The sequence below is a fragment of the Thalassophryne amazonica genome, chromosome 9 (genome assembly GCF_902500255.1).
Source record: "Thalassophryne amazonica chromosome 9, fThaAma1.1, whole genome shotgun sequence".
In the NCBI taxonomy this organism is placed as follows: Eukaryota; Metazoa; Chordata; class Actinopteri; order Batrachoidiformes; family Batrachoididae; genus Thalassophryne; species Thalassophryne amazonica.
Window position 1 is genome coordinate 22,790,224 of NC_047111.1, and position 23,329 is coordinate 22,813,552.

A 23,329-nucleotide genomic window follows, 5' to 3' on the forward strand; every position below is an offset into this window, starting at 1 on the left:
AAAAACACCTGAGTTTTTTCCAGACCGCTGTGACCTGTGTGCTTGCTCAAGCGGTGGGAAAGGTTGGACCTAACCCTTGTGAAGTGCCTTGGTGACTTGCATTGTGATTTGGTAATATATAAATAAATTTAGTTGAGCTGTTGCAGAAAAGGATGTTTGGTTTTACCCAGTGGTGGGCACAGCTAATCAAAAAGTTAGCTTTGATAACCATTAATCAGATAACTGAAAAGTTATCTTTTCTGACGATAAACCGATAAACTGCTAAAAAATTTATCTTTATTACAGGTAACCGATAACCGATAGCTATTAGTATTGATTTGGACGCGACCACATCAGATTACACTGTCGGCTTCTGATAAACCAGTTTCACTTTAAGCACCACAGGGACTGCACTGTACTACTGTAAATTCAAGGATCACAAACACAAAGAACTCATGAACAATGAATAAATAAAAAATAAAACCCCAAACACTGTCATCATCTTTCAAAAGCAGTAAAACACAGTATCAGAAGTCACAGTTTATCTTGGTCTTAGATACACCGTCATTTACAAACTAAAAGCTGCCGCTTTTTTCACACGCTTTGAACCCTGCTGCTTAAGCATCCGAAATACATCCATTAATGCATTGATTGGCAGAATAAAATACACGTAGTAAATATAAATTCTTACCTGTTAGTTTCAGTGGGATTCATCTGAATAAATAATCCACAAAAAGCGTCCTTTTTTAAAAATCCAAAACTGTGTCAAAATGTGAAGAAAGGTCCCTCCCTCTGTAGACACAGCTGCGCCATGAGAGCTCCTCTCCCCCAGTGAGTTTTGGCTTTTAAATTACAGCCACAAAGAAATAAAATAATGTTAAAATTAGGCTGTTTTGTTTTTGTGTCGAGTGGACAAGTCACTCTAACGTCCAAAGTGAACGTGAACTACACTACCCACAATGCTCCCTGTGTCGACTGGCCAATCACATTTTGCACTTAATGATGACATCATCAACAAGTGACAGGCAGCCAGTCTGCTTAGTGGCTACACAAACACAACACAGACTAAAATGTTTGATTTTAGGGTTTACAATCGTTTTTGACCGTTAAGCTTTACCAGCAAAAAAAATGTTATCCGAACTAAATTTATCTGAATATAATTGGTCCGATGATGGTTTTAAACGTTATCTGAAAAGCTAATCCGATAGCAAAAACATTAGCTGAACTGTGCCCACCACTGGTTTTACCCACATCTGTTTGTTCTTTACACCAAAAATAATGACCAACTTTTTGTCAAGCTTGGTGAGAAGTTTGGTTTTGACCTGATCTGCAAATTTTTCAAAATACAGGCTGGACCGTGTTAACGACTCAGGTTTGATTAAATTTGTTGAAAAGATTGAATCCCTCTCTGGTCCCCTTTTTTAAATATGGGGACCACCACCCCAGTTTGCCACTCCTTGGGCGCTGTTCCAGATCTCATCGCCAGGAAAGGAGGGTTTGGCTGATAGTCGAACCTCTGATTGAAGAGGAACAATGCAGATTCTGTCCTGGTCATGGAACAACTGACCAGCTCTTCACTCTCACAAGGATCCTGGAGGGTGCCTGGGAGTATGCCCATCCAGTCTACATGTGTTTTGTGGACTTGGAGAAGGCGTATGATTGGGTACCCCAGGAGATACTGTGGGAGGTGCTGCGGGAGTATGGAGTGAAGGGGTCCTTTCTCAGGGCCATCCAATCTCTATACTCACAAAGCGAGAGCTGTGTTCAGGTGCTCGGCAGTAAGTTGGACTTGTTTCCGGTGGAGGTTAACCTCCGCCAGGGCTGGGTCTTGTAACCAATCCTGTTTGTGATATTCATGGACAGGATATTGAGGCATAGTCGGAGGAGGGGGGCGTGGTGGTTTCCAGTTTGGTGGGCTCAGGGTCTCATCGCTGCTTTTTGCAGATGATGTGGTCCTATTGGCTTCATCAGCCCGTGACCTCCAACACTCACTGGATCGATGGATTGCTTTCTCCAGGTAGGGAATGAGGTCTTGCCCCAAGTGAAGGAGTTCAAGTACCTCGGGGCAGTGGCGGCTGGCCCATTGGGGGCGCTCTGGCGCTGCCCTCCTAGATGTGGAGGGGAAAAGTCATAATATATATATTTAAAAAGTATTATCAGTGTCAGTTTTACTTAATAGTATGTGCCTACATGTAATATGAATGATTAAAACAACACTTCCTCCAACTGACTCTCATTCAACAGTGCATTTCCACTGACAGAAGCAGAGAACGTATCATTCCTCGTCTTGGGCGATCATTCAAAGCACCCTTGAAGTGCAGCGAAATAACCAGTTGTATGTAGTTGCTAGGGAAAATTAATAAATATTTGGCAAATCAACATTGCCAAAATTAATGGCTTTGGGGCGCCGTAATTTTAGCCCCTGCTACAAAAATGCCGGAACGTTAGATTACAGTCAGTGATATACGTGACGCTGCAGCTGCTGCTGTCAGTCAGTCAGGAAGAGATGATGGTGATGACGACGTTTGGGTTATATTTATTTATTTTTATTTTGTCTCCGTGTGTTTTGCTGGAGTAAGTTGAAGAACTCTTCGGAGGTTTAAAACGGGACAAAACTAATCAAATCAATGACACCAAAGTTTCGCGGGGATCCTTTTAAAGGCGCATGGAGGTGCGCATATCAGATCTTTCTCGTGGTTTAATCACAATTGCACATCCCGGTTGGAGGAGAGACGTTTGTCTGACTCGTTATAAACCGTGTCAGGCTTCATTCACACTGTCAGCGCACACACGTCACGGAGGCTGCTGCTCTGCACTCTTTACTGCGGGGTGGAAAGGAGCGCATCCACCACTTCAGCTCAGGTGAGCTGACGAGCTGCTCGGGTTTATTCCAGAATGTTGCTCCTGGTGTGGAAACGAGGATGAAAATTTAAGATAAAACGAATGAGTGATGTTTTTTGTTTGTTTTAGGGGGTCAAAGCTGTGATCTTTATTGGGACAGCAGACCAGTTATAATGGTACTAATAGGGGAGGCCGGGGCTGTTTGTAACAGTGTTCAAAGCTGCAGCCATGCTGGTATTTTGATTTCACTTTACACGTTATGAGGATCAGTTCACAGAAGTGAAATATTCTTTGGAGTATTCCACACTCTAAAACAAATTATTTGCTCAGTTTAAAAACAAAACGAAACAAAACCCTAAAATAGCAATTTGCATGTTTTTTAAAGAAATTCTAACTCAGCCACTGAGTACACACAAGACACTTATAGTCAGACAAACCCAAGTTTAGCAACGCATTTATTTAAGTGGGTTTTTTTTATACTTAATTTGCTTTGTCCTCTACACTGTTAATTCATTTTAACCAATTTAATTTAAAGGTTTTGGTGTTATTAGTTAAGTTATTTAATTTAAGTTTTTCAAGCTTCTTTAGTTTGCCTCCGTTCCACTCAGTAATGTTCATGCAAAATATTACCTTAATTTTCTCTCGCTCTCACACACACACACACACACACTCTCTCTCTCTCTCTCTCTCTCTCTCTCTCTGAAGGTGGTGTGAACATTGTAGTATGTACATAATGTTCTTCTGTCAATTGAAGAATTTTTCCATATTTTGAAAGAGTGTAAATGTGGTGATATAGTTTGGTGTACTATGTGTGTAATTGGTGTCAAATGGTGAAATGTTCTTTGCTCAAGAACTTGAGTGTTGTATTTGATACTGTTCCTTTCCAAAGTACAAATGGGGCCTAATATAGCTGTAAATGGTTAACTTTATCTGTAAAACTGCTGATTTTGAGAAGGACATGAAATGATTATTGTGGAATTGTAGTAATTTTCCGACTGTTCACTTGAATGCCTGTACTGGACAAGGCAAGGGAATCTATTGGCACAGCAGCCCCACCAAGACTGTTTTTCACCAGCTGCCACTGCCTCGGGGTCTTGTTCATGAGTGAGGGGACAATGGAGTATGAGATTGTCCAGACAATCAGCGCAGCAGGGGCGGTATTGCATTCACTCTACCGTACTGTTGTGACAAAAAGGGAGCTGAGCCAAAAGGCGAAGCTCTCAATCTACTGGTCAATCTTCGTTGCTACTCTCACCTATGGTCATGCGGGTTGGGTCATGACCGAAAGAACTAGATCGTGGGTACAAGCGGCCCGAAGTGGGCTTCCTCAGGAGGGTGATTGGTGTCTCCCTTAGAGATAGGGTAAGAAGCCCGGTCATCCGTGGGGAGCTCAGAGTAGAGCCGCTGCTCCTTTGCATTGAAAGGAGCCAACAGAGGTGGTTTGGGCATCTGGTAAGGATGCCCCCTGGGTTCCTCCCGAGGGAGGTGTTCCAGGCACGTCCATCTGGGAGGAGACCCTGGGGAAGAGCCGGGACTTAGTGGAGAGATTATATCTCCACAATGGCTTGGTAACGCCTCGGGATCCCCCAGTCAGAGGTGGTCAGTATGGCCCAGGAAAGAGACGTCTGGGGTCCCCTGCTCGAGCTGTTGCCCCTGCGACCCAATTATGGATAAGAGGTTGAAGATGAGTGAGTGAAAAGGTTGAATCCATCTTGTAATCATGTCCTATATGTCCTTTGGTAGATGTAACTAAAGGGGTGGAGTCAGAGGGAAATAAAAAAATTATTTTGTATTGTATGATGAACTCTTTTAACTAATGATGAGATTATCTCAAAAGTTGCTGAAAATGTCTGAACTGGAAAAGAAACTAGGTCATTTTGTGGTAGATATAGTATAGATAAATAGAGTATAAGTCACGTCCCGTCCGGTGTGACTTAATCACTGAAAAATCACATGTTCTTTATTCATAATAATTTTAATAACTACTTATATTGGCCTTTCTTAGAAATCAAAGCGTGAAACAAAATAAAGTCCAATAATAATATGAAGTACACTACTACATCACTGCACAAAAATACCGAAAAAAGTGTGATTTTTAGTAAACGCCCGTTTGACTTGCATATGTTATTTTTTTCTCTCAAGAGGAAAATATTTGGTTTGCTTATGATTTTCTTTCAGTAATAATCATTAACATATTTGTATTTTTGTAGCACAAAAGCTAATTCAGGTTAGCAACAGCACAAGTTTACTGCCAATATTACAACTTTGGTCCACGGTAATCTTGAAATAACGTTTTTTTTTTTTTTTTTAAATAATCTCTGTTATTTTAAACCCCTTCAGACGTGACGCTTATGTGATATTAATTAATGTGATGAATACTGAAGTGGTTTCAGGGTCCTACTCTGTGTGTTTGTGTGTTTTCTGTGTAGTCGGTAAAGCCGTGGAGCTGAACAGACAGTGTTCACCCAAACTCACCTCTCAGCCGGCGTTCACCATCCCAGAGCAACCCGAATCTCCTGCTGCACATTCTGGCCGGAGCCGAGGAAATCTGCTGAGTGAGGGGTCCGAGGCCAGCAGTCCCTGTTTGCCTTCCAACTCCTCCTCCCCACACAGCTCCCCCACTGGTCACGCTTCAGATACCTCCGGACAAACCTCTGACTCCAGTAAGTTGCTTACCCGTAATGATGGAGTTGTGACGCTCCGACATGGAGCGACCTGTGATCATGTGCACGTCTTGTTGGGCCACATACTACAGTGACCCCCTGTTTCAAGTCACATCTGGACTTCTGTCTAGATCTGTCCGTCGTAAAGTGTACCAGAATTTTTAAATCGAGATACGTACCTCTACTATTTTCACATTGTATAACGATGGAGATTTTGTCAAGCTGTATGTTTAAAAAAAAAAAAAAAAACTGCAGTCAGAAAGTACAACAAAAAACATGTTTATATTTTAATGATCCCACTCAGGATCCATGCATGATTTCAGGATTCTGACTAAAGGGGGCGCTTGTTTCACCGTTGGCTGAAAGCTCGAAGGGGGTTTATGTCTTGGCGATTTTCGTCCATCCGCCTGTCTGTCTGTCCGTTCCAAAAAGGGTATAAGCGTTCTGAAATCAAGTCCTCTCACACATTTAGTAGAAATTTCTTCAAACTTGATGTTGTTGCTGTTATCCAATTGGCTGCTCCCGGTCGAGCCCTTGATTAACAAATTATGGCCCTTGATTAACAAATGTGTACTCTGCCAGTTTCATGCTTGAGCCCCTGCATTCTTAGTAGGAATTTCATGTACCTTGGTAAAAATACTTGTTATAGGTTGATAATATGCATATTTTAATATTGTACAAGATTGACACATTTTACCAAAGTTATGGCCCTTGATTAACAAACCTAGATGACTTACCTACACCTTATGTCCTGCATATGCAGAACATCAAAAATATTGTGCCCAAATTTTGCCCAAAATTTTCAGAGGTACTCGCCGTACAACCCCTGGCAATAATTATGGAATCACCGGCCTCGGAGGATGTTCATTCAGTTGTTTAATTTTGTAGAAAAAAAGCAGATCACAGACATGACACAAAACTAAAGTCATTTCAAATGGCCACTTTCTGGCTTTAAGAAACACTATAAGAAATCAGGAAAAAAATTGTGGCAGTCAGTAACGGTTACTTTTTTAGACCAAGCAGAGGGAAAAAAAATGGACTCACTCAATTCTGAGGAATAAATTATGGAATCACCCTGTAAATTTTCATCCCCAAAACTAACACCTGCATCAAATCAGATCTGCTCATTAGTCTGCATCTAAAAAGGAGTGATCACACCTTGGAGAGCTGTTGCACCAAGTGGACTGACATGAATCATGGCTCCAACACGAGAGATGTCAATTGAAACAAAGGAGAGGATTATCAAACTCTTAAAAGAGGGTAAATCATTACGCAATGTTGCAAAAAATGTTGGTTGTTCACAGTCAGCTGTGTCTAAACTCTGGACCAAATACAAACATTGGAAGGTTGTTAAAGGCAAACATACTGGTACACCAAGGAAGACATCAAAGCATCAAGACAGAAAACTTAAAGCAATATGTCTCAAAAATCGAAAATGCACAACAAAACAAATGAGGAACGAATGGGAGGAAACTGGAGTCAACGTCTGTGACCGAACTGTAAGAAACCTCCTAAACAGAAAAAACAAGGTTACAATGGGCTAAGGAAAAGCATTCATGGACTGTGGATGACCGGATGAAAGTCATATTCAGTGATGAATCTTGAATCTGCATTGGGCAAGGTGATGATGCTGGAACTTTTGTTTGGTGCCGTTCCAATGAGATTTATAAAGATGACTGCCTGAAGAGAACATGTAAATTTCCACAGTCATTGATGATATGGGCTGCATGTCAGATAAAGGCACTGGGGAGATGGCTGTCATTACATCATCAATAAATGCACAAGTTTACATTGATATTTTGGACACTTTTCTTATCCCATCAATTGAAAGGATGTTTGGGGATGATGAAATCATTTTTCAAGATGATAATGCATCTTGCCATAGAGCAAAAACTGTGAAAACATTCCTTGCAAAAAGACACATAGGGTCAATGTCATGGCCTGCAAATAGTCCGGATCTTAATCCAATTGAAATCTTTGGAAGTTGAAGAAAATGGTCCATGACAAGGCTCCAACCTGCAAAGCTGATCTGGCAACAGCAATCAGAGAACGTTGGAGCCAGATTGATGAAGAGTACTGTTTGTCACTCATTAAGTCCATGCCTCAGAGACTGCAAGCTGTTATAAAAGCCAGAGGTGGTGCAACAAAATACTAATGATGTGTTGGAGCGTTCTTTTGTTTTTCATGATTCCATAATTTTTTCCTCAGAATTGAGTGATTCCATATTTTTTCCCCTCTGCTTGGTCTAAAAAAGTAACCGTTACTGACTGCCACAATTTTTTTTTTCCTGATTTCTTATAGTGTTTCTTAAAGCCAGAAAGTGGCCATTTGAAATGACTTTAGTTTTGTGTCATGTCTGTGATCTGCTTTTTTTTCTACAAAATTAAACAACTGAATGAACATCCTCCGAGGCCGGTGATTCCATAATTTTTGCCAGGGGTTGTATATCAATGTGCTTCAACGTGCTCTTAACTTACACAAACCTTACCCATAACATATTAGACGTACGCCAGCAGTTTTATTACAGTCGGCATATGCTGGCTAAATCGTCAAGGTGTGACAGGTGTGTACGGGTTTGTTGCATGAGGAAGAGCATACGAGGGCCGATCGAGACAGAATACGTAGGGTGTGATTCTCTCCTTATTGGATTCACTTTGGCGATCCAACAAGAGCATCTGAAGCTATGATGGACTATGAGATACAGCTCAAAGACGGAATGAAACCTGAGTGTTGTTCTTAGTTGTGCACCAGGTCAGTGATTGGTGAAACAGCCACACTCATGACGTATGTATGTGCAGAGTTTTCCTGTTGAGAGATGCTGATGAACCTTGAATGCACTCTAGAACTTTGTGTCATTCTGATCTTCACCACACAGATACGTCTCCGTTCTCCGCTCAGCCCAAACTGAGTGAGACTCTGCAGACCGCCGAAAACCAGGATGGTGTCTCCACGCTGACTGGTGCTCAGTTTGACTTCAGTCCCTCCAACGCAGAGCAGTTACAGGAAGAGGATCAGGATGGTTTTAGGTATTCATGTGGTTTTAAATTTCCCCCAAACAGTTGTCTCTTCACTCTGAAAAAAACTGGGAAAGTTTAACAAACCTGCTTATAGAATATTTTTTTCCTAATTTTATGCTGTGCATTTTTTCCTTGAGGCCTCTTCAGGTTTTTGTGAATTTTCAACATTCACACGTGCACACGACACAGAACGTTGTGATGCAGGTTTTGTTTAAAAAAAAAAAAAAAAAAAAAAAAAGTTTATTAATGAAACATGCTGCCTCTTTATCTGAATCATGCTAAACTTTAATGTGCTCTATTCCAGAATAAGCTCAAGATTTTCATGAAGTTATTTTCATGTGTTAAATTCTCACACTTTAAGCTGCTCTTGTGGAATGTTTCATTTCATAATTGAAGATTGACATGTCGGTTTCCTGAGTGCTTTGTGTTTTAAAGCACCATTAACGTCTCGGCCCGCAGCAGGCTGGACGCCGTGAGTTCTGCTGACGTCCAGAGCGAAGACGAGCAGGGAGTGGAGGTGGACTGTGAAGAAGACCCTCTGAACTGGCAGGCTCTGGTCAGCCGAGGCATCTTGGCAAGTCTCACACCACAGGAGATCAAAAGACAGGAAGTCATCAACGGTGAGGATGAAACAATGTGACCCTTTACATTTCTGGAATACACTGGAATATTTTCCAAATTTTTCTTTAGATCAACAAAGTGCCTTGCATTTGTGGGGGGTTGTGTGTGCGTGCGTGCGTGTGTGTGTGTGTGTTTGAGCTAACGGGGTGCCTCAAGGTTCTGTGTAGTGCTTTTTCAAATTACCATTCCTGATCAGATGTCACATACTCACACTGGTGACTGTATTGCACATGTTGCAAGTAATAAAACGTATATATGCACTTATTTTAAAAACAAACAAAGATTGGGAAAATATACAGAAATTATATATCAAATTTTATCTCATTCAAAATGATAAACAGATTGATGTATTTAGGGTCCTTGACCAAAAAGGTTAATCGTGAAGTTGCACATTTGTAGGGATTTTAATTGGTTAGGGTTTTATGAACGAGTCACATTGGGTAAAAATTGAAAAATAAAAAATTCACTCTCAACAAATTTAAATTTCAGCACATGATACATGATCATACTTTCTGTAGCACTTTTTTCCACCTCAATAAGACTCTCAGAGAGCTTCATAGATTATTTTGTTTGTATTTTTGTATTTTGTACTTTGAAATTTTGTAGAGTTGTGACTGGTTCTGCATTGGTGGCTGCTGATGTTGCTCCCAGGGACGGTGGATGAAAATGAGCTTTTAGCAATGTCTGGTGCAATAAATGTATTTTACATTGTGCTTGTTAAAAAAGATAAAATATTTTAAAATAAAAAACAGCTGTTTATTATCATTGAACTCTTGGATATTTGAGTAAAACTGACTCCGAATAGAAGTTTCAGACAAATAGTGTATTTTCTGGAGTAGAAGTTGTATCTGCCAAAGTATAGTTGTATCGCACCAGAGTATAAGTCGCAGAGCCTCCAAAACTATAGAAAAAAAGAGACTTATACTCTGGAGAATATGGTTCATGAATATGAAAATAGAAGTTGTTTTTGAGTTGTTTCAATGTAGTATGGTGTGTGTGTGTGTGTGTGTGTGTGTGTGTGTGTGTGTGTGTGTGTGTGTGTGTGTGTGTGTGTGTGTGTGTGTGTGTGTGTGTGTGTCCACTCTCAGAGCTTTTCTACACTGAGCGTGCACACCTGCACATGCTGAAGGTTTTGGACCGTGTCTTCTGCCAGAGGCTGAACAGACACGGAATCCTGCCCCCAGATGACATCAGACACATCTTCACCAATCTGGACGAAATCATTCAGTTACATGGTAACTTCATCCTCACGTGCTGCGCTACACCGCATGCTAACATAATCATCAAAGAATACAGCAAATGTACGTACAACGAGGAGTTCCCAGCGCCTGATGTCATGTTGGATTTCTAAAATAGAAAATAATTTCTACCATATTTTCCAGAGTAGAAAAAAAAGCCGTGACTTAGACTTATACTTTGGAAAATCATTAATTATTGTCACAGTTTGTGAAAAGACACACCTGCTGTGAATTTGGAATTGTTTTAGACATTGCATTGGCTAATTTTCACGCCGCAGATCGTCCTCTGCATTGTAGTAAAGTTGCAACAGATGCAGACTTATCAACAAGTTTTCTAAATGATAAAAAAAAAAAAAATGTTGGTTCCTGGCAAAGCCTGATATAAATAATTACTATAATACTGTATTGTCCGGAATATGTCACACTGGAGTACAAGTTGCACCTTTTTTCTGTGTTATCAGCTCTTCAATTTGGAATTTTTGTGTATTATTGTATTGCATGTTTTATTTTTTTTAGTTTTATAGTTTATTTTGTTTAGTGTTGAGGAAATTCTGTATAAATAGTCATTATAATCATTATTATTTAAAAAAAAAAAAGTATATAAGTTGCAGGACCTTCCAAACATAGCAAAAAATGACTTATACTAAGGAAAATGCAGTATATACCACAAAATCATGTGTATAATAATAATAATAATCATCATCATCATCAGGCTTAACCAGGAATCAAAGTACAAACCAAAGTAAACTCTAAAAATTAAAGAATCATGAATTCTTTAAGTTTCTCCATTTTTAACTCGGGGTCACCACAGCAGATCTGATGTAGATCTGCCTGTTGATTTGACACAGGTTTTACACCGGATGCCCTTTCTGGTGCAACATGAACTTTCTGTGCTCTAACCGCTGCCCCAATAATGAAAGAAGACAAAACATGATAAAAATGCACAAAAAAACCCAAAAAACAAATTCAAGAGCTGATAATACAGAAAAGCAGTGCAACTTATACTCTGGAAAATACAGTACTCTCACAGTACCACGTGGTGAGCGATTACTTCCGTTACAGAGCTTACACTGAGTGACGATTGCGACTTCTGGGTTTTGTCAATAACTAATTCCAGTTGTTATGGCAACTTCAGGGGAAGTTCTGCTCAATATTGTCATTTGTGTTTTGTGTTTTTTTTTTTTTTTAAATCGGGTACAGCCGTAACATCGTCTGTTCCTCTGTCCTCGTGTACTACACCAAATATTTTTAGTAAGTCGTGTGACTCCTCCTACATATCACATGACCTGAAATACAACAAAAAAGTGCTTCTATTGCAGTTGTCAAAAATATGACTTTTTCAAATTTTCTGAAAAACCACTTCATGCGAGCATAAACTGTTTTGTGATATTCTTTTTTTTTTTCCTTTCAAAATACACTTTTCCATTAAGCGTATTTTCACTTTGCGACTAAAAAGTGGGCAGTTCGGAGGGTAATAGAGACGCACTTATTGACTGTGTGGTGATGTGCATTACTGGAAAACAGCCATTGCATCATTTTTCACGCACGTGTGAGAGGACAAAGTCGAGAAGGAAAAAATAAATTGATGTTTATGAATTCATCCACAGCATCGATAACAGAGCAGATGATGACGATGAGGAACATGAGCGAGACGTCAGTGATCGGTCACATCGGAGATGATCTTCTGTCGTGGGTAAAAAATCAAAAACAAATGGTCACTTTCACCCCCGGATGTTAATGTGACGTATCAGAATCCCATCCAGGTTGGGGGGGGTCCATGTACAGTAGTGTTCAGAATAATAGTAGTGCTATGTGACTAAAAAGATTAATCAAGGTTTTGAGTATATTTCTTATTGTTACATGGGAAACAAGGTACCAGTAGATTCTCACAAATTTAACAAGACCAAGCATTCATGATATGCACACTCTTAAGGCTATGAAATTGGGCTATTAGTAAAAAAAAAGTAGAAAAGGGGGTGTTCACAATAATAGTAGCATCTGCTGTTGACGCTACAAACTCAAAACTGCTTTTTTAGCAATCCTGTGAATCACTAAACTAGTATTTAGTTGTATAACCACAGTTTTTCATGATTTCTTCACATCGCGAGACATTAATTTTGTTGGTTTGGAACCAAGATTTTGCTCATTTACTAGTGTGCTTGGGGTCATTGTCTTGTTGAAACACCCATTTCAAGGGCATGTCCTCTTCAGCATAAGGCAACATGACCTCTTCAAGTATTTTGACATATCCCAACTGATCCATGATACCTGGTATGCGATATATAGGCCCAACACCATAGTAGGAGAAACATGCCCATATCATGATGCTTGCACCACCATGCTTCACTGTCTTCACTGTGAACTATGGTGTGAATTCAGAGTTTGGGGGTCGTCTCACAAACTGTCTGCAGCCCTTGGACCCAAAAAGAACAATTTTACTCTCATCAGTCCACAAAATATTCCTCCATTTCTCTTTAGGCCAGTTGGTGTGTTCTTTGGCAAATGTAACCTCTTCTGCACACGTCTTTTATTTAACAGAGGGACTTTGCGGGGGATTCTTGCAAATAAATTAGCTTCACACAGGTGTCTTCTAACTGTCACAGCACTTACAGGTAACTCCAGACTGTCTTTGATCATCCTGGAGATCAGTGGGTGAGCATTTGCCATTCTGGTTATTCTTCTATCCATTTTGATGGTTGTTTTCCATTTTCTTCCACGCATCTCTGCTTTTTTTTGTCCATTTTAAAGCATTGGAGATCATTGTAGATGATTTTTTGCACCTGCGTATAGGTTTTCCCCTCTCCAATCAACTTTTTAATCAAACTACGCTGTTCTTCTGAACAATGTCTTGAACGTCCCATTTTCCTCAGGCTTTCAAAGAGAAAAGCATGTTCAACAGGTGCTGGCTTCATCCTTAAATAGGGGACACCTGATTCACACCTGTTTGTTCCACAAAATTGACAAACTCACTGACTGAATGCCACACTACTATTATAGTGAACACCCCCTTTTCTACTTTTTTTTTTTTTTTTTTTACTAATAGCCCAATTTCATAGCTTTAAGAGTGTGCATATCATGAATGCTTGGTCTTGTTGGATTTGTGAGAATCTACTGGTACCTTGTTTCCCATGTAACAATAAGAAATATACTCAAAACCTGGATTAATCTTTTTAGTCACATAGCTCTACTATTATTCTGAACACTACTGTACGTGGGTATTTTGGAAAACGTAGTGTCTTCTATGCCTTTTGGCCGTTTGTTCACACACAAACTGTGTTTTAAATCTCTGCAAATGGACTTCCTTCCAAGGTGAAGCTTTCTAGAAACTGCTTGTGTTGATGTGTTGACAAGGAAAACATTGTTTTTTTGGGGGGTTTTTTTGGCTTCTATTTTTTTCCAGGCTTCTGATTAGCCAGCATGACGATATGGTGAGGGTTGTATCGCCACCTGTTGCTGTGGTGTGCTCCCTGCAACAGTTTATAATGTGTTTTGTGTTTTCATGCAGAGATTTTTTTTAAACAGTGCTTATTTGAAATTGATTTTTTTTTAAAGCAGATGAAGAAGAAGGCGGAAAATCCCCATTTTCAAAAATACCTATGTACCTGTGGACTTAGTCATAGCCTCTCATCTGTTTCACGCTACAGAAACCAGATCATCTAGACCTCATGACCCAGAAAGGATTTACTCTCTTGTCTCCTGCACGCTGTGTTGTGATCAGATGCTAAAAAGGAGTTGTCCACTCCCCATGGGCTTATTTGCCATACGTTGTCAAGATAGGGCCCTGTGGGTGTGTATTATAATCGTGTGTGTCCATACCAGCATAGACTGGTGCAAACACAACACGCAGTACTCTCACCTATAAAATAAAATGAAAACAACTCTGCAAAGGACCACCAGGTGTCTCTGTGAGGTTCTTGCAGATGTCAGACCCACTTTATTTAGTGTGAAGAGCCGCTTTGCTCACCTTAAATGCCCTGACCTGCCTTGACCTCGTCTCTGCTCTACAAATTAAATTAACGTATGCACAGATGTTGTCATGGATATCTACAGATGAAAGCAAACGACAAACATACACCTCACGAACACAAAAACTATAAACTGCCCTTTAACGTCATAACTTTGTCTCTTAATAAAGCTGCTTTATGTCTTCAGTTGAAAAATTTAGTAGTTAGTGAGGAATAAATTGGATTTTTTTTTTTTTTTTTTTTTTTTTTTTTTAACTGCGCTAAATGTTTGAAATGTAAATTTCAGTTCAGTGGAGAAGAAGAGGAGAAGATTAAAGGAGCAGCAGCAATGTTTTGTAGCAACCAGCCGTCTGCTCTGGAGCTCATCAAAATGAGGAAGAAGAAGGACCAGAGGTTCAGCTTATTCATGCAGGTCAACGCAACACTCGAACAAACGCAGTGTCCATTACCGTATGTCACCTCAGGTCTGATGAGAAGTGTGACGCTAATACTAAATGGACTGAATTTATATAGCACTTTTCCATCTCAATCAGAAGTTCAAGGTGCTTTACAATGATGCCTCACATTCACCCATTCACACATATACTCTCACACATCAGTTTTTCGGTGCCAGTGCGCACAACTGCTTATTGGGAGCAACTTGGGGAAGAGAACCTTACCCAAGGGCCCTTACTGATTTTTTTTTTTTTTCAGTCTGGTCGGGGTTAGAACAGAGAATCCTGTGGTCACCTCCCCAAAACATGTGTGGCGGGTTGTGTGTGTCAGTGGGGCGGGGGGCATACATGCAGTGCATCCAGAAAGTATTCACAGTGTTACAACCTTATTCCAAAATGGAGTAAATTCATTTTTCCCCAAAACATTCTACTTACAACACGAAAAAGTTTTGTTGCGCTTTTTTTTTTTTTTTGGCAAATTTATAAAAAAAAACTAACAAAAAAAAAACTAAGAAATCACATGTACATAATTAATCACACCCTTTGCTCAATACTTTGTTGATGCACCTTTGGCAGCAATTACAGCTTCAAGTCTTCTTGAATATGATGCCACAAGCTTGTTGCACCTATCAGGTTGGATGGGGAACGTCGGTACACAGACATTTTCAGATCTCTTCAGAGATGTTCAATCAGATTCAGGTCTGGGCTCTGGCTGGGCTACTCAAGGACATTCAAAGAGTTGTCCTGAAGCCGCTGTTTTGATATTTTGGCTGTGTGTTTAGGGTCATTGTCCTGCTGAAAGATGAACCGTCACCCCAGTCTGAGGTCAAGAGCGCTCTGGAGCAGGTTTTTATCCAGGATGTCTCTGTACATTGCTGCATTCATCTTTTCCTCAATCCTGACTAGTCTCTCAGTTCCTGCTGCTGAAAAACATCCCCACAGCATGATGCTGCCACCACCAAGCTACACTGTAGGGATGGTGCCTGGTTTCCTCCAAGCATGATGCCTGGCATTCACACCAAAGAGTTCAATAATGGCATCATCAGACCAGACAGTGTTGTTTTTCATGGTCTGAGAGTCCTTCAGGTGCCTTTTGGAAAACTCCAGGTGGGCTGCCATGTGCCTTTTACTAAGGAGTGGCTTCTGTCTGGCAACTCTACCATACAGGCCTGATTGATGGATTAATGCAGAGATGGTTGTCCTTCTGGAAGGTTCTCCTCTCTCCACAGAGGAATGGTGGAGCTCTGACAGAGTGACCATCATGTTCTTGGTCACCTCCCTGACTACGGCCCTTCTCCCCTGATAGCTCAGTTTACATGGGCGGCCAGCTTTAGGAAGAATCGTGGTGGATCTGAACTTCTTCTGTTTACATATGATGGAGGCCACTGTGCTCATTGGGACCTTCAAAGCAGCAGAAATGTTTCTGTTCCCTTCCCCAGATTTGTGCCTTGAGACAATCCTGTCTCAGAGGTCTACAGACAATTTCTTTGACTTCATGTTTGGTTTGTGCTCTGGCATGCACTGTCAACTGTGGGACCTTATATGTAGACACGTGTCTTTCCAAATCATGTCATCAACATCATCTCATCATCTCAAGGATGATCAGTGGAAATGGGAGGCACCTGAGCTCAATTTTGACCTTCATGACAAAGGCTGTGAATACTTATGTACAATTAGCAAAAATCTAAAACAATCTTTTTCACATTGTCATTATTGGGTATTGTGTGTAGGATTGTGAAGAAAAAAATATGTATTTCATCCATTTTGGAATAAGGCTGTAACTTAACAATATATGGAAAAGTGAAGCGCTGTGAATACTTTCCGGATGCACTGTACATACATACGAGGGCTGTTAGAAAACTATCCGACCTTTTTATTTTTTTCAAAAACTATATGGATTTGAATCACGTGTGATTGCATCAGCCAAGCTTGAACCTTCATGCGCATGCGTGAGTTTTTTCACGCCTGTGGGTTGCATCATTTGCCTGTGAGCAGGCTTTGTGTGAGCAGTGGTCCACCCCTCTCGTCGGATTTTTATTGCGAATAAAATGTCTGAACAATTTGGAGCTTTGCTGCATCAAATTTTTCCAGAAACTGTGAGAGACCTCCAGGTGGACACCATTCGGAAAATTCAGATGGCTTTCAGGGATGATTTTATGGGGATTACACAGATTAAGGAGTGATCCAGACGGTTTAAAGACCGCCCACAGCGGCTGAGAGGGTGGCGCGCTCCGAGCACCGATCTACAGGCTGAAACCCCGCTGAAACAACCAGATCATTTCCAACGTGAAGGCTTTGTTGATCCGGGACGTCGTCTGACTTCCACAGAAATGCCAGAATACGTGGACATCAGCACTTTTTCGGCACATTCCACTGTTACAGGAGTTTTTTTTCATGGAAAGAGAAGCGGAGGGATGCGCCACGGAGCCGCTCATGGCGCAGGACAAAACCACCTCTGTGTTGGTCTCACAGGACGGCTTTCGGTGGCTTTCAGACACTTTTCAGTCGTGTGACTATCCGAGAAATTGTAGATGAGCTGGACATGCCAGAACATGTCCTTCCTGTGAGGCTTCATCACGGCGTTGCTTTACGCCATGCGGCTCCGTCCTGACGCACGGAATTCCTCCGCACGTTTGTCTCAATGTGCCAAAAAAGTGCTGATGTCCACGTCTTCCGCAATTCCTGTGGTAGTCAGACGATGTCCTGGATCAACACATCGTCCAGTTTGGAAATGAATGGCACATTCCACTGTTACAGGAGTTTTTGTCATGGAAAGAGGAGCGGAGGAACTCCGCGCTTCGGGATGGAGCCGCATGGCACAAAGCAACGCCGTGATGAAGCCTCACAGGACATGTTCTGGTATGTCCAACTTATGCACAATTTCTCGGATACTCAAACGACTGACAAGCCACCGAAAGCCATCTGAAAGCCATCGCAAAGCTGTCCTGTGAGACCAACACGGAGGTGGTTTTGTCCCGCGCCATGAGCAGCTCCGTGGTGCATCCCTCCACTTCTCTTTCCATGACAAAAACTCCTGTAACAGTGGAATGTACCGAAAAAGTGCTGATGTCCACGTATTCTTCCATTTTTGTGGAAGTCAGACGACGTCCCGGATCAACAAAGCCTTCACGTTGGAAATGATCTGGTTGTTTCAGCCTGTCGATCAGCGCTCGGAGCGCGCCGCGCTCTCAGCCACTGTGGGCGGTCTTTAAACCGGCTGGAGCACTCCTCCTTAATCTGTGTAATCCCCATAAAATCGCCCCTGAAAGCCATCTGAATTTTCCGAATGGTGTCCACCTGGAGGTCTCTCAGGTTCAAGCTTGGCTGATGCAATCACACGTGATTCAAATCCATATGGTTTTTGCAAAAAATAAAAAGGTCAGATACTTTTCTAACAGACCTCGTACTTACATACGTGTGTGTGTGTGTGTGTGTGTGTGTGTGTGTGTGTGTGTGTGTGTGTGTGTGTGTGTGTGTGTGTGTGTGTGTGTGTGAGCAAGAGAGAAGTTGCATTTGTGGGGGGTTTGTGTGTGTGTGTGTGTGTTCGGGGTTGCTGCATGCATAAGTACACATAGTCTGATTATGATCACTGGAGGAGGGATCAATGTTGAAATTTTGGATTTTGATAGTATAATAATTGTCTTCTATATGCTGGGTTCTTACAAATCCACGAGTGGAAACAGATTAGAGGATAAGATTCACATTTAATGTACTTTAAATCAACAAAGATATAAAATTAGCCACACAATTCTGTAAAACACAAATGAACAATCTGATCAGTTACTTCTCAAAATAACTAGTGATTACATGTTGTGTCTCAAATAATCTGCTTATCTTTTTTGTCTTTCTAATCAGAATTTTTTTTGTTTTTTTCTTCTGAACTTCTATCATCACTGAAACTGACATAACTAGTTATTGTAAAATTATCAGTATGGTAAAGTTTTAGTATCTGTCACCAATCATGACTCGGTTGTGTTGAATTCCCCAAACAGTCGGAACTTGTGAAGTTTTAAATGGTGATTGTATGTCTGTTTTAAATATTTAATTTTCAGAAAGCAGAGAGCAACCGTCTGTGTCGCAGGCTGCAGCTGAAAGACATCATTCCCGTCGAAATGCAGCGACTCACCAAATATCCGCTGCTGCTAGACAACATCGCCAAGTACACAGGTACTACACAGGCATTGGAGTTTTTGCTCATGTTGCTGAAAATGGTTCAGCAGAAAGGAAAGTTAAACCATCCCATCAGGAAGTCATCTTAAACCTGCTATAATTCTTAATTCACCAGTTTATGAGCTTTTTTTTGACACTGTGGCCAAAATCATTTTGTCTCTTCAAAAAAAAAAAAAGTGAGGTAAAAATCGAAGCCTATTATCTGTTTGTTTGCTGTGGATTCAAGCTACTATATTTTGATGGTGTGTTGAGATCCTTTATGGTTTTTGAGATATCTTGATCGGCACAAACAAAATTGATTTTGTGTGTCCTTTACCTGACATGGTGACAAACTAGACTTCAGACTCAAATTAAACTTGTAAAACTGTTTTTGTCTTGGAACACGCAAATCACTATGGGAATGTTGCAGAGGTTCCTGTTTGGGCTATTTTGGCTCAAAAGTCAAGATCTTGCAATCCTGTCTGTTGTTGGGTTTGTTTTTATTTTCTTTGAGGTTCATGTATTTTGATGTATAAACAGACAAACAAACAACAACCACAATAACCCAGTGTTCCTCCAACTTTTGCAGACTAAGGACGACTTCATCGATAAAAAATAAATAAATAAAATCTCAAAGACCACCTAACTTCCCAAATATCCAAAAATAATAAGTAAAATTTATTTACTTAAATTTTTACTTTAATCTTTAATTTATTTAGATGCAATCACAAAGTGCATCACAGTAAAAATAAAAACACAAAGATTAAAAATAGCAACAAGACAGCACTAAGTGAAAACAGTCCTGTAGAAATGAGTCTTGAGCTTCTCCTTAAAAGCTCCAACAGAGTCCACAGATCGTAGAAACAATGGCAGTTCATTCCATAGCTTGGGAGCTGTTACCCCAAATGCACAGTCTCCTTTGGTTCTCAACCTTGACCTTGGTACAACTAACGAGTTCTGGTCTGTGGACCTCAGAGACCTGCTTGGAGCATAAAGGTGTAGGAGTTCACTGTTGTAGGGTGGCAGCTGACCGTGCAGAGCTCTGAAAGTTATCACCAATACTTTAAAATGCAGCCTAAAATGAATGGGGAGCCAATGCAGGAAGGACAGAATTGGTGTTTACGCGGGACCTTTTGGAAGACTTAATAAGAAGCCTTGCAACCGCATTCTGGACCATTTGCAAGCTGTCCAGAGAGGACTTCCTGAGACTGAAGAACAGGGAGTTGCAATAGTCCAGGTGCGAGGAAACAAAGGCATGGATAATCATCTCCAGCTCAGCTCTGGAGACAATGCTACAATATTCCAAAGGTGGAAGAAGCAGGATTGAACAAGACAGGTAACGTGTGTCCAAATTGAGAGCATGGTCAAATGTAACACTTAGATTTCTTACTGCTGAGTGAACAAAGGAGAACAGAAAGCCAAGGTTCTTAATCACTAAGGGAACAAACTCCTCAGGAGCACAAACAAGGACCTCAGTTTTTCCTGTATTAAGAGACAGGTAGTTAGCCGCCATTCAGCCTCTTATGGCCTCAGCACAGTTTTGAAGGACAGATACCCTAGCAACATTTTGTGAAGTAAATGAAATGTAGAACTGGATGTCATCTGCATAACAGTGATATGAGACTTCCAAGCGGGAGCAAATAAAATAGGTCCCACAACAGAACCTTGGGGCACACCACAGGACAGGAAGGTATAAGAAAATGTATACTTGGCTGTAGCAACAGAGAAACTCCTGTTAGAAAGATAAATAAAATCAATAAAATCAATCTAGGGCAGACCCAGAGATGCCCACACATGTTCTTAGCCTCTCAAGTAATACACCATGATCAACTGTATAGAAAGCAGCAGACAGATCTAAAAGTACAAGTACCAAGTATTCACCTGCATCTCGGCACACTAAAATATAATTTGAGACTCTGAGAAAGCTTCTCAGACAATTTACATAAGGGTTAAGTTAATAATGTAAATAATACATATATGCTCCTATCTGTTAGACTTTGGAGTCATTTTTAGACAGTTTGAGAAACGCTTTTCAGTTACAATACAATATTTAAAATGTGATATTTTGTCAATATACTCATGTACCACTAGGGGTCGCTGTCACAGACAAGGTTGCAATATCCTCAAAGACTCCACTCAGCAATTTGATCCAACCAGGTGGTAACAGCAAGCCTCTAGTCTGTGAAGTAGCTGCTGGTCAGGTGTGTGTGTTTGTTTTTGTTTGTTTGTTGACTGTAGATAATGGTGAGGAGCGGGACAAAGTGCGAAAAGCTGCAGAATGTTGCAAGAAGATTCTTAACCACGTCAACCAGGCTGTCAAAGAGGCCGAGAACAAACAGGTACAGACATCGTGATCTCAGCGCCGCTTATGTTTTGATGATTTTCTTTTCACTCTAAGGTTCACTTAACCTCTTGGTAACTAGTTTCCAGACCTTATACCTGTCAACCGTAATGCATTTGTTCTGTCATGGTGAAATACTTTCAGAGGCTCGAGGAGTATCAGAGGAGGTTGGACGTATCATCACTCAAACAGAGTGAAAACCCGATGATCCTGGAGCTGAAGGTGAGGACTTTCTCACTCTTTGAACTTCAGTGTATCAAAATAAAAGCATCGCTGCGCTTTCCAGTTGTGGACTTGTTAATGAAGTCTTTCTGTTCTTGTGTTCTTCTTCTACAGAATCTGGATCTGACAAAGAGAAGGATGGTGCACGAGGGACCTCTGTCCTGGAAAGTTCATAAAGAGAAGACGATCGGTAAACACACAACACACTTGTAGTATTTTTGTCACCATGGATCCCTTTGAATGCATTTAAAACCGTTGTGTTAAATTCTGTGTGACCTCTGCCAATATTATGTTCGTCAGAATGGCCATTTAAATGAAATATCTGATTCAGGCCCTTAATTTGGAATCTAAAAATTCTGTGAGCAGCATAAACACAATAATGTATGAACATGAAGTCAGAAGAAACTGTTAATAAAATTCTTGAAAATACAACACATCAAGTTGTCATAAACCTGTTTGTTTTGTTGTTTTTTTATTATTATTTTTGTTAGAGCTGTATACCATCCTCCTGGAGGATATTCTAGTTTTACTGCAGAAACAGGATGAGCGTTTAGTACTCAAATTCCATGGAAAGAATGCGGCTGCCACCGCCGACACCTACACACATCTTCAGCCCTGTCATCAAACTCAACTCGGTCTTGGTTCGCCCTGTGGCAACTGGTAAGATCTGCACTTACCTCTGGAGGACTTGGTATTTTGTGTTTGTAAACTGTGTCCCTTTGCATCCCAAGACTAGGATTTATGTTAAACTCTGAGGTATAGTGGTGCTTTTTTGCTTGTTTACCGTCACTTACATGTCTGGACAGTGACATTACTCTGTCTGGGTCTTTGGCCTTTGAGGGTAAGAGACACCTGTGAAGATCTTATATAGTCATGAAGTTGGTGGACTTCATGCAGGAGAATCAAGGACAGTCCAAGTCTTTAGGATACTGGTGGTATTGTTGTGAGACTCTAACCAGTAACCTAAGGTGAAGACTGGATGACTCTGGTACAAGGTCTCATCAGAGGATTATTGGGGACCACTAGAATGACTTGTATTTTGAGATAGTGTCAACTTCGATGTTTTGAACGTTTGACACATTTCTCAGATCTGACCTGTTGTCAGTTTGGTCATGGCAGCATTTAGGATTCGGTTTTGGGAGATGCTAAAGGTTAAGGTACCTGTCCTTACTAGTTTGCGTTAGAGAGATGGAGTACACAGGTTCTGGCTGGCTCCTCCTGGGTTTTACCCCCCCATCTTTATCAATTCACTTTCATAGTGAAAAGTTTGTTTTATTTTTGACTAGATACAAACTGCAGCTAACAAAATTCTGTCCCATAAACAACTTGTTTTAATACATAAAGTGGACAGAAGTTTAGTGTGTTGTGGTACTTTATGCCAAACATAACAGTCATTGTTTGCGTTTTTGTCCCCGTCAGACAACAAGTCTTTGTTTGTGCTGTCCATGTCTGAAAACAGGGCTCAGATCTATGAGCTGATGGCTCAGACGGTGTCTGACCAGAGAACGTGAGTTTCATATTAATGCATTCACACCACAAGTTTTCTGTCACAGCCTGATGTCTCACCTTTGTTCCACCAGGTGGCAGTGTCTGATTACACAGTGTGCCGAAGCCATGAAGGCGAAACCCAACAACAGTGATGCAACTCCAGCGCCAGCCGAGTGAGACTTTCATTCTTTTTGACTTACTTTGATTATTTGAAAGTTAATAAACTGATTTTCATGAAACAAGTCAAGTCTGGGAGCATGCACTGGTGGCACGTTTTTGCACGTCATCCATGGCACCACGGAACTATAATGGGTCCTGGATGGCAGCCACATACCGGTCCATTCCCACATTGCTAAAATAACCATCTCTCT

At 40.8% G+C, this 23,329-nt stretch overlaps 1 protein-coding gene across 1 annotated transcript in view; it reads left to right on the plus strand.

Moving 5' to 3' along the window:
- LOC117517906 (rho guanine nucleotide exchange factor 12-like) overlaps window positions 1-23,329 on the plus strand; it is a 107,130-nt gene that overhangs the window by 73,105 nt on the left and 10,696 nt on the right. Inside the window, 14 exon segments of the mRNA XM_034179041.1 lie at window positions 5,250-5,483; window positions 8,359-8,509; window positions 8,960-9,120; window positions 10,210-10,356; window positions 11,967-12,052; window positions 14,611-14,736; window positions 18,811-18,925; window positions 21,146-21,246; window positions 21,393-21,470; window positions 21,585-21,660; window positions 21,962-22,068; window positions 22,070-22,130; window positions 22,890-22,977; window positions 23,051-23,131. Of these exon segments, the coding sequence (XP_034034932.1) occupies window positions 5,250-5,483; window positions 8,359-8,509; window positions 8,960-9,120; window positions 10,210-10,356; window positions 11,967-12,052; window positions 14,611-14,736; window positions 18,811-18,925; window positions 21,146-21,246; window positions 21,393-21,470; window positions 21,585-21,660; window positions 21,962-22,068; window positions 22,070-22,130; window positions 22,890-22,977; window positions 23,051-23,131 (1,612 nt within the window).